This window comes from Labeo rohita, chromosome 24, assembly GCF_022985175.1.
Source record: "Labeo rohita strain BAU-BD-2019 chromosome 24, IGBB_LRoh.1.0, whole genome shotgun sequence".
Lineage (NCBI taxonomy): Eukaryota > Metazoa > Chordata > Actinopteri > Cypriniformes > Cyprinidae > Labeo > Labeo rohita.
The window spans coordinates 15,616,177-15,628,608 of NC_066892.1; the positions used below are offsets into that span (position 1 = coordinate 15,616,177).

At 30.5% G+C, this 12,432-nt stretch overlaps 1 protein-coding gene across 10 annotated transcripts in view; it reads left to right on the forward strand.

Annotated features, from left to right (window-relative positions):
* Positions 1-12,432, forward strand: part of relch (RAB11 binding and LisH domain, coiled-coil and HEAT repeat containing) — a 69,687-nt gene that overhangs the window by 28,789 nt on the left and 28,466 nt on the right. For 7 of the 10 annotated variants that reach the window (XM_051098453.1, XM_051098454.1, XM_051098448.1 and 4 more), the window contains 3 exons: positions 9,048-9,160; positions 9,256-9,346; positions 11,467-11,538. In XM_051098453.1, the coding sequence (XP_050954410.1) occupies positions 9,048-9,160; positions 9,256-9,346; positions 11,467-11,538 (276 nt within the window). Of the gene's footprint in view, positions 1-9,047; positions 9,161-9,255; positions 9,347-11,466; positions 11,539-11,619; positions 11,671-12,432 lie in introns of all 10 variants that reach the window. The other 3 variants (XR_007825654.1, XM_051098446.1, XM_051098447.1) reach the window with 1 other exon arrangement.

Consider the following 12,432-nt stretch of genomic DNA (forward strand, 5'->3'; position numbering starts at 1 on the left):
CCCTGCTTTCTTCACCATGCGTGTGACCTTTGACCTTTCAGTTGGCTTGGCATTTCATCAGCTTTCTTAGTTTTCAGTGACTCAAATGCGTTTACATTTATCAAGTTCTGTTTTTTATTAATGAGCTAAGCTTCTGATTTTTTTTTTTTTTTTTACTTTAAAAAGTAAAGTTTTGGCTTGTACTGAACATTTAAACTGATGAACCTCTAAATGTAATTTTTTTTTTTTAGACTAACAAAGTATTATTAAACAAATCCACAGCATCTGTAATGACAACAATAATAATTTTATTATTATTATTATTATTATTATTATTTTTGTAATAATATTATTATTAGTAGTAGTAGTAGTAGTAGTGGTAGTAGTGTATTTTAATGGTTAATAATTATAAATAAAAAATAAAGTTTTATTATTTAATGCTTTTTTTAATCTTATGAACATTTGTTGTCATATTTATGATAAAGTCAGTACGGCAAAATATGCAATACATACATGACTAAACTAAAAAAAAAAATAAAGTAGTAGTAATAGTTTATTATTGACCCCCATTAAATTATTTTTAGATTTTAATTTCTTTCAACCTTGACATAAATGTATTTTTAAATGTCTTTCTCTTCCTGGAAAACATAACAGAAAAATATTGATGGCTCTTGCATTCAGGTGTATTTAAAATTTTGATGCAAAACAGCTATTGACAATGAAATTAGGGAAAACCCTGTGATATTTCCCGACCCAGCTTCCTTTTTCACGGAAAGTAAGTCTGTAAGCTGTGATTTGACTACTCTTGAAGAGTATTCATAGGCATGACGTAAAGTGGCGTGCCCTAAAAATCAATAACTGTGGTAAAGCTTTAAGTACCACGGGGCGGTGCTATACTTTTCGTTCCAGTGCTGTCAAAAGTTTTTTTTTTTTTTTTTTTTTTTTTTTTTTTTTTTTATCATTATGTGAAGATTGATATGTCACAGCTTAACCTCTTAGCTGATTTAAAAGGATGCAAACGCGGCCTTTTAACCAGGTTTGCAGCGTTGCAGGAAAAAAATAGACTTTGTATTTTTACATTGTTTGATTTATCTTTATTTGTTAATTATTTGATGAATTTGTTTTTTAAAAAAGTCACCACAAAGGGTGATGTCATGTCTCACCCATGAGATCATAACTTGTCTGCGGTGTGGCTGCCCTTGAATTTTCTTATTATTACTGGGGGGAAAAAAAACAATTGTCTTATTTAGTGTTTTTGTCTTGTTTTCCAGCACAAATATGTAAACATTCTTGAATCAAGATACACTTACTTGAAGAAAAAATTACTGAAGAAAAAATCTAAAAAAAAAAAATCAAAATCAAAATGTGCAGTTGAGGTCAAAAGTTTACATACACCTTTGCAGAATCTGCAAAATGTTCATTATTTTACCAAAATAATAAGGATCATACAAAATGTGTTATTTTTTATTTAGTACTGACCTGAATAAGATATTTCAAAATAATAGTTGAATTTATAAAAATGACCCAGTTCAAAAATTTACATACGCTTGATTCTTAATACTATGTTTGGTGCCTGAAAGATTCCCCAGCTGTTTGTTTTTTTTGTTTTTTTTTTTGTTTAGTGATAGTTATTCACGAGTCCCTTGTTTGTCCTGAACAGTTAAACTGCCTGCTGTTCTACATAAAAATTCATCAGGTCCCACAAATTCTTTGGTTTTTCAGCATTTTTGTGTATTTGAACCCTTTCCAACAATGACTATGATTTTGAGATCCATCTTTTCACACTGAGGACAACTGAGGGACTCATATGCAACTATTACAGAAGGTTCAAACACTCACTGATGCTTCAGAAGGAAACATGAGAAATTCAGAGCCAGGGGGTGAAAACTTTTGAACAGAATAAAGATGTGTACATTTTTCTTATTTTGCTTAAATATCTTATTTTTCTCATTTAGTACCACCCTTCAAAAGCTACAGAAGTTTCCCAGAAGTCAAAATAAGTTCAATTTACCCTGATCTTCAAATTCCAAAAGTTTTCACCCCCCAGCTCTTAATGCATTGTGTGTCTTTCTGGAGCATTAGTGAGCGTTTGAACCTTCTGTAATAGTTGTCCTCAGTGTGAAAAGTTGGATCTCAAAATCATACAGTCATTTTTGGAAAGGGTTCAAATACACAAAAATGCTGGAAAACCAACAAATTTGTGGGACATGAAGGATTTTTCTGACGAACAACAGGCAGTTTAACTGTTCAGGACAAACTCAACTATCTCTAAAAAAAAAAAAAAGAGATAGTTGATAGGACAAACTCAACTATCTCTAAAAAAAAAAAAAAAGCAAAAAAAAACTGCTGTGGATCATTCAGGTAACAACAGTATTAAGAATAAACCGTATGTAAACTTTTGAACAGGGTCATTTTTATAAATTCAACTATTATTTTCTCTTGTAGACTATATGTTAACATCCTTTATGTTGAACATCTTATTCAGGTCAGTACTGTATAAAAAAATAACATGCGTTTTGTATGATCCCCTCTTATTTTGGTAAAATAATTAAGATTTTGCAGATTCTGCAAGGTGTATGTAAAATTATGACCTCAACTGTATACGTTCATTTTTGTTTAAAATTAAATATCTAAATTAAAATTACAATTAAATAAATATATTTAAATATCTTAAAGTAAAGACAAGATTATTTTTAATGGCCCACTGGCCATATTTTTTTCATCATTTTAAGCAAAACTTAATTTTGATGCATTTCAGAAACTTAATATCTTATGTCATTTCAAGCATTCAATGATTTTCAAGTAAGAATGTTTAAATATTTGTAAGAGAAAACAATACAAAAATACTAAGTAAGAAGTGCATTTTTTCCAGTGTTCCGTTCATAAAACGGTGGCAACCGCAACGTAAATTGCAGCATTGTTCAATGAATATATAGTTACATTTTTAGTTTACTAAATTAGTTTGTTAGCTTAATAAAATTGTTAATAGTCAAAATATACAACTTTTTTATTGCAAATAAATATAGTTAATTAGTCCAACTGCTAGCCGTTTACAGCTGCTGTTCCAGGTGCAGTGTTGCCAGGCAGATGATTTCCAATCCAAAAGCTCACCAAAACCTGCCCAATCCAACAAAATGCCCAAAACTATCAAAATATGACAGAATTTAGTTAATAAGAACCATTTTTAACTCCATAAAGATGACAAACGACTAAAAAAAGTTAAATTTCCCACAAAAACAGATCAAATCTGGGCATTAAAGAGAACTAGGAATGTCCAGGTAGACACCAGCCTATGTCAAAACGGCATTTAAGAATTGTTTTTAGTGTCAACAGTCGGAATAAGCCAAAGAAGTCTTTCATGAAATACATCGTAGAACATAATACAGAACTTTGCACAGTCCAAACTAATCATATCCACAAGCTTTCTGATGCAGGACAGGATCGTATAGTCCGATATTCAGTTTCGAATTAGATTAAATTATTTACCTGTGCTCTGATTTCGGTTACCTTCACGTCATCTCCTTCCACAGGTGTAATTCACATTGTGAGACTTATATTTAGGCCACTCTGGCATTATGAATGCTTAAATATAGGGCTATGCTTTCAAAATCCAGTCCTTACTGCGCTAAAAACCAGTCACTCATGAAAAATCACGTCTGTCTGCTGAGCGTGATTGGCTAAAAATGCGTCAGGCGACGTCAGCATCAGCATCGACTCTGCAAACGGTGTGTGTTCAGTAACATCATGGTGACTGATTGGATGCTGTAGATGCATACTTAGGTTTAGTTTTTTAACCAATTAGCCTATACAGTTTAGATGTTTTAATAAACCCCCCCAAACCAACCCAAATTTTGTCCATCCGCCTAAACCATGATCAAATTCGAAAACGCCCAATCTGGCAACCCTGCACAGGTGTGCAAATATATATTTTACAACATCTTAAAACACAGCCTGTCCTGTACATGGCTCATAAATATCGAGAAGCGAAATTTTTGTAACGAATATCTAAATGGCAGTTTCAGATGAATAACTCTTAAGTTAAACTTTGACAGCCAAGCCAATGGAACGTTTCCCTGCCTTGATATGTTTTGTTTTGTTTTTGTTTTTTTTGTGCTTCAGGCTGCACTAAAACAGCCTGGCTTTCAGCTGCTGGCAAAACTGAGTCTGAGTTTAAATAGTTTTCTTTGCCTCCCTATTACAGAGCTGATTTGGTTTGAATGACTGAACTTGAGGTACATGCACACATTTGACATCTGTTGAGAGCAGACCCAAAGGTGTGTACCATTCCAAGCAGGTTTCACAGCATTTCCCTGGTCGGGCCCCTCTGATTTGCATAGGGCAGTTCTGTTTTACGGGAGCCAGGTGACAGTTTAAGATGGATTGGATGCTTTCCAGGCTGAAGTTGGGTGAAAACAAACACCACGCGAGGAGTTGAGATCTCTATGCTGTCGTGAAAACTGGACTTTGAGCTTTGCCTGTTAATTCGGTTGGCTTCGTGACCTTCTTCCTTGAATTCAGATTCTCTGACACACCCTGAGTTTTTCCCCCTCATCTTCTGCAGAACAATTACTAATCTGCTGGAACACCTGCCTCGCAATATAATTCTGGTCATCAGGAACGTTATTGTAAAGATAAAGTCTTTCGGAATTAAAGGCCATTCAGGTTATTGATTACCATGTAAAACTGATAAGACATCAGATAGACCGTGTGTTTGCAACAGTCCAAAACTCCCCGACTTCTTGCAGAATTGCAGTCTGGTGTGTTTTTTTCGTGTTTGGGTATGTGGGTGTTTTTGTGATTGGGACTCTTTGCTTTCTGCTGGTAATTATCTTGATATGTAGCAGTTGATTTTCTTTGTGTTCAAGGAATGAGTCAATGCAGGCTGATGGTATAACTGAAAATTTGCATATAAATATGAGTTTTCATGGGAAACACTTTGGAGTGACTTGGAATCCAAACTTGCAAGTTCTTGGGTGGTTTTTTTTTTTTTTTTTTTTCCTTTTTTTTAGAGACTGAGTGAGAGTTCAGTACAGATTTTGTTGTTTGCGTTTTTGTAGCGTTGTTGGCCACAAACAAATGTCATTGCATTGGATTCAAAAATATCAAACAAACTGCCATTTATTATAAATAGTGAAAGTGTTTTTGTCAAGCAAAAGTCATTATTCAAAACATCATTCATTATTATAACAAGTCGAAAATTATTTTTCAAAATTTCCCCAAAAAATAATAATTTCATGGTAATTTCATGGAAAGAAGCCTCTAGAACCATTTTTTTTTTTTTTTTTTTTTTAATTATTTTTTATTATTGTTATTATTATTATTATTATTTGTTTTATTTTACTTTATAGTTTAAATAGGGCCTAAATACAATTATAAATACATTTTTGAGCAAAATGCATCACAAAAAAACATTATATTCATAATTTATTTTTTTTTTTAATATATAAACTACAAAACAATAGACACTGTTATAGCAACAATATATAATATATATATTTAATATATCTAATGCATTGACGTTATTATTTTATTTTATCATAAAAATGTGTTTTTTCTTGGAAATTCTCTGTAGTTTAAACGGGTCCCAAAAATGATTAGTGAGATTTTTATTTTATTTTATTTTATTTTATTTTATTTTATTTTATTTTATTTTAAATGCTGTTTCTCTTGGAAATCCTCTGTAATTTAAACAGGGCCCCAAAATTATTCATTTTATTTTATTTTATCATAAAAATGCTGTTTTTATTTTGGAAATCTGCTGTAGTTTAAACAGGCCCAAAAACGATTTTATTTCATTTCATTTTATTTTTATTTTATTTTATTTTATTTTTTTTATATTTGTTTATCATAAATGTTGTTTTTCTTGGAAATCCTCTTTTCCTCTTGGAAATTTAAACAGGGCCCAAAAACAATTAGGTATTTTATTTTATTTTTTTTATTTTATTTTATTTTATTTTTCATTTCATCAAAAAAAAAAAAAAAAAAAAAAAAAGGCTGATTTTATTTTGGAAATCTGCTGTGGTTTAAACGGGGGCCCAGAAACGATTTTATTTTATTTTTGTTTATCATAAAAATGCTGTTTTTCTTGGAAGTCCTCTGCCTCAGGGCCCAAAAACGATTAGTGTGTGCATTTGTTTATTGGACAAGTCTCAAAGCTCTTCCCATTCTTAATGCCTGCTTCCAATAGTTAATCATTTTCCAGTAGCTCTTCCACAAAGGTTCCATTTCAACTCACACATTTCCGCACTTTCACTTTGGCCCAGAGCCAAATAAAATATTTCATAAATGTGCCTCTGTTGAAAACTGTCCTCCAGGTGCAAGAGACGCTGCACACCGCTGCCTCATAACCCCCCACTCTCACACAAAGTCACTACTGATGAAACGGCTCATTGCCATCTCCAACAGACCAACCATTAGTTTCATAACATCTCTGACATACGATTAAAATTATGGTTTTAACTCTTGGCAGGTGACTTTCCCCCCCAAAAGCGGGTGTATTGAAAGAGCCGTCCAAACAAACAAGCACGGCGTCAAATAGCCTGCAGTCTTGCCGCGTGTTTGCTTAACTATCTTTCACTTTAAAGTGTCCGTTTGAGGCTGAGGTCTACCCACAGTCACGTCTCAAGATGAGATAAATCTAGAGAAAATAAACACGTCTGTGTCAAATCTTCATGTGAATCCTGATCTGTTGTTCCTATTTCGGATCTTTGTGGAAAACAGGGCTAGTAACCGCTGTTTGGCCATGAGACGTGTACCAAGGGCATGCTGCCTGTTCTGTGATGTGATATCAGTCTTGCTGGTGAGGTTTTCTTTTGTAACAGCGTCTCACTGTTACGGTAAACAACCATGGATTTACATGGCTAAATGGCTTTGTAAATACTTCAGTGAATGTCACATTTGTACATATCCGCATACACACCTGATGATACAGATATGCGCTTCAATACGTCTTTGTGCTAGGACTGGGCAGTATATATCAATATTTTTGAGCCTTTTGTCTGTCTTTAATTGTTGTAAAAAGTTGAGTTTTTTAATTATTATTATTGTTGTTGTTATTTATTTAAACCAAACCTTCATTATATCCCGTAATGTCCCATAAAATAATAATTAAGTCTTTAAATTATGAAGTATAATAATTTATAATTAATTAAATTTCATATATGCACCGATATACAGTGTTTCCATAGACCTGGAAATATCAGAGAACTTTAAATGTGTTCTTTCCAGGCCTAAAAAAAATTAGTCTTAAATGTCATAGGAATGTCATGCAAATGTATAAAAACTTTAAATGTCTTGTTCCGAAGAGTAAATGGAAAAGTCATATATAATATAATATAATATAATATATAATATATATTATTAAGTGACATTTCAGTATATTTTATTTTCAAAATAAAATAGCAAATATATTTCTGTAATATTATGTCATATTTGTAAACATTGTATTTTAACCTAATAAAAATGTCAACTTAAAAAATGTAATATATTTCTATAATGCTGTTATATTGTAAACCTGTTTAGAATTTTTTTTTTTACTTAATAAAAATGCCATGCAACTTGAAGAAAAAAATCAAATCAAGTCAAATAAAAACCCAAATATATTTCTAAAATATTATATTTGTAAGTATGTTTGGTAATGTACTTAAAAATGCCATGCAACGTAAAAAAAAAAATGCAAATGTATTTCTGTAATATTGTTATATTTATACCATGTTTAGACGTGTATTTTTACTTGATAAAAATGGCATGCAACTTAAAAAAAAAATAATAAAAAAATCAAATAAAGTAAAAAAGCAAATATATTTCTAAAATATTAAATTTGGTAATGTATTTGTACTTAATAAAAATGCCATGCAACTTAAAAATCCAATAAAATAAAAATATATTTCTGTAATATTTTATATTTGTTAGCATATTTGGAAATGTATTTATACTTAGTAAAAAAGACATGCAACTTAAAGTCAAATAAAATAAAAATGCAAATATATATTCTATAATATTGTTATATTTGTAAACGTGTTTGGAAATGTATTTTTACTTAAATGTTGTACAACTTAAAAAAATTTAATAAAATAGAATGCAAATATATTTCTATAGTATTTTTTTGCATTCATAAGCATGTTTGAAAATGTGTTTATACTTAAGAAAAATGCAGTGCAACTTAAAGTCAAATCAAATAAAAATGCAGATATATTTGTATAATATTGTTATATTTGTAAAACGGTTTGGAAGTTAATTTTAGTAATTTTTAAAAATACTATAAAATAAAAATGCAAATATATTTTTGTAATATTTTTATATTTGTAAACATGTTTGGTAATGTATTTTTGCTTAAAAAAATACCATGCAACTACAAAAAAAAATCAAATCAAATAAAAACGCTAAAATATTTCTATAATATTATTTTATGTTTCTTAGCATATTTGGAAATGTATTTATACTTAATAAAAATGCCATGCAACTTAAAGTCAAATAAAATAAAAATGCAAATGTATTTCTTTAATATTATGTTATATTTGTAAACTTGTTTGGAAATGTATTTTTACTTAAGAAAAATGGCATTCAACTTATAACTTATTAGTTGTAAATAAATAGAAAATAAAAAATGCATATATATTTCTATAATAAAAAATAAATAAATAAAATAAAAATGCAAAGTGACAAGCTAATCACCGAAATAGTTTTTAATTCAGTGATTTTACTGACTCTTGCATTATTTTTAAAGTTTAAACCCGCAAGTTTTGTGAGATCATGAGAATCGACTGTTTTTAGGAAACAGTAACAGTATTTCTAAATATTATAGCACCAACAATGTAGTTGCAAACATGCTGTAAATATCGGATATATCGCCCAGCCCTAGTTGGTGCTGTGATTTAGTGGCTTGTAGACTCTCTCCTTTGTGGTGAAGGTGTTTCTTTAATAGAGTAGCTTTCCCCATATCCTCAAATACCTGCTTGCAGAAGTTCCCCGTCCGAGCCCTTTGGGACGTGTCTCAGCGGATGCATGTGTGTGTTTATTTCCATGTACAGAGCGTATTATTTGACCCGCGTTCATGTGTGTGTCCACAGGAGTTGATTCCTCTCATTCTGTGTACGGCCTGCCTGCATCCCGAGCCCAAAGAAAGAGACCAGCTACTGCACATCCTCTTCAATCTTATCAAGAGACCCGATGATGAGCAGAGGTGTGTGTGCTTTTGGGCATCTGCGCATGTGTAAACTGACTAAAAAAATCAGTTTTGTGAGTTGGATAACGCCCTGCTGTGATCTTCCACTCCAGGCAGATGATTCTGACCGGGTGTGTGGCATTCGCCCGCCATGTGGGTCCCACTCGGGTGGAAGCCGAACTCCTGCCACAGTGCTGGGAACAGGTTAGTTCTGTACTCATACATACATTTAACACACAAAAACCAGGTAAATGTATAGGCGAGATGTCATGTACACAAACTTAATGGTCAAAACAATAGGTTTGTTACATTATGTACATCCTATGATCTTTCTTATCAATACATCTGTAATAGTTTTCATATGTGAAAAGGTTAGCCAGTCAAAGCACAGCTGATTTGCATATAGAAGATGCAGTGGCAAAATAAGCTACTGTTTGTTAGGGTTAGAGGAAGTGTAAAAATGTCATGGAAAACTACATTTAGAATTATTTTTGGCGTCAAAAAAACATTTACTAACATTATAAATGGGGTGGGATAAAAGTACGGAAGTGTAGAATATCGTGCATAAAATATAAGACTTTTTTTCTTTTAAGACTCTTTTTGTTATTAAATAGATGCCAAAAAATGCATAGTAATTTAATATTTATGTCTTATTTTTAATTTACAAAATTACAAAAATCTGTTACAAAAATATAAAATCTGTTTAATTTTTTTCAAATTCTACTTTTTTTCCCGCGTTTACATTTTTTTTAAAATGTTTTTTTTTTTTTTTTTTTTAAGTTTAAATAAAAATAAAATAACCAAAAAGCATGTCTGTTTATTCATGAATTTAAGGCCCTATAAAATATGTTTTAATTTTTTCCAATTTTTTTAATGTTTCATGTTTAATGGTTTCATTAAATTTTAATAATCAAAAGCATTTATAATTAATTAATTTTATAAAAAATAATTTATCTTATTTATTTGTAAAAATTTGGAAATGTATTTTACTTAATAAAAATGTCATGCAACTTTTAAAAAATCTAATGAAATAAAAACGTAAATATATTTCTATAATATTATTATATAATATTATTTTTTACTTAAGAAAATTGCCATGCAGCTTTTAAAAAATAATAATAATAAAATAAAAACGCATCTATATTTCTGTCATATTATATTCATTTGTCAGCATGTTTTTACTTATTAAAAATGCCATGCAACTTTCAAAAATCTCTTTTTTTTTCCCCCAAATTCCATTTTTTCCCCTCCATTTTAATGTTTTTTAGACTCTGTTTTAATGGTTAAAATAAAAAATATTAACCAAAAAGTTTGCCTAATTAATTGAAATCATACTTACACAATTTAACAGCAATTTATTGAAAGTTTAACAAAAAAAAATATTTTTAAGGCCCTATGAAATCAGTTTTACTTGTTTCCTCAAATTATTATTATTTTTTTTTTATCATATTCTGTTTTCCACAAATTTTCTGCATTCTTTTTTTAATGGTTTCATTAAACTGTAATAATCAAAAGCATTTCTAATTAATTGATTTTTATAAGATATTTTATTAAATAATTAATATATATAAAATATAACTTTTTTTTTTTTTTTTCAGAAATACTGTGTATTTATTATTCTTATTTTCTGGTTTAAAAAAATCTGGTTAATAAATTTCTGCTCAACATTCCTTACAAAAATAATGTTTTAATATATTTCTGTCACAGTTTCTTCAAGTTAAACCAAACTTTTATTTTGACAGCTTGCTCTGAAGACCGTTAAGTTTCTGTTTTTTTGTTATTACAATAGTTTTTCTCAAAATAAATGGTAAAATGTTTTTTTGCAGCTTAATATTCACAGACACCACTTTTGATATATACTACTTTCGCTTTATTCATCCAAAATTCCGCATTATACAGTAAATTCCATGTTTTCCTTATTACGGAAATCATAGGGCCCTAATTGTGTATTTGTGAATACTCTATCATTTATACAGTGACACTTAGACATAAAGTGTGATTTTAAAATGTCCAAAAACATGTTTATTGCCGCTGTAGATCACACTCAATCCATGGCTTAGAACACTTCCCCATGTTTACTGTTAGTTTTAAGTGAACTCTCAAAAGTACAGTACATTCGCAACTTACCACATGAAAACCAATTTCCGCTGAGGAAATAACCTAAACAATTTGAGCGTTTAACACTGAAAAATATGAGCTAATGTGGTTTACAGAGGGTACGGTTGGGTATGCAGTCCTGCGGTCAGAGCTGGAACTGACGCTGCCATGTTGTGTCTTGCGCTGTCTGTGTACGTCTGTGTTGCATGTGTGTTTCTCTCGCTCAGATCAACCACAAGTATCCAGAGAGAAGACTTCTGGTGGCGGAAGCATGTGGAGCCCTGGCCCCTTATTTACCCGTAAGAGACTCCATTTCTCCAAATATAAATGCAGTCTAACTGGGACACATTAATCATGTTCACCTTTCAACAACGTCACAGTTAGTGATCGCTAAAACACTAGACGTCCAAGATCACGCTAGCCAAACTGCGGTGAGTGGTAGTCGAGCAAGAGCATGCTGAAATAATCAAATAATAATTATCAAATAATCAAACCGACGAATACCAGCGTAGCGCAAAATCTGTTCGCATTTGTGCCCACTTTGATCGTGTGTGTGCGTTGCTATGGAGGAATGTTGTTTGTTTACAGTGGCTGTACATCATAGACGTATGGTCAGAGCTCTCATTAGGCTGTTCATCTAGTGCTGTGAAACAGCCTTAGAACTGAATCTTTAGACTGAATTTTTGAATCCTTTTTGCATTTTATTTTACATATTTATTTTTTAATATTTTTAATAAAATATTACATAATTTTTTTTTTTTTTTATTCAAATGATCTTTTATATTTGATTTTTTGGGGGTTTACCATTTAGAATGGAGTCTTTGAGTCTATTTAGAATAGAAACAGTTGAGTGTTTTGTGAATATTTGGAATCTAATTTTCAAGTGTTATATTTGAATCTAGATAATGTCAAGAAGTCTTTCAATCTTCTCTAAGTTGCATATTTATTTAGAATAACATTTTCCAGTGACTTTATTGGTTTGGAGTCAGTAAGATATTTATTTTTTTTTTTTTTAAACTATTTAAACTATTTTTTTTTTTCCATTCTAAATACTTACAGGCAGTTTTTTCTATTAAAACAACCTTAGAAACATTTTAGAACTGGATCTTCTGATTAGAATCCTTTTTGCATTTTTCATCTTTACAATAGAATCTTTTGAATCTTTTAAAATTTTATTTTTTTTAATATTTGAT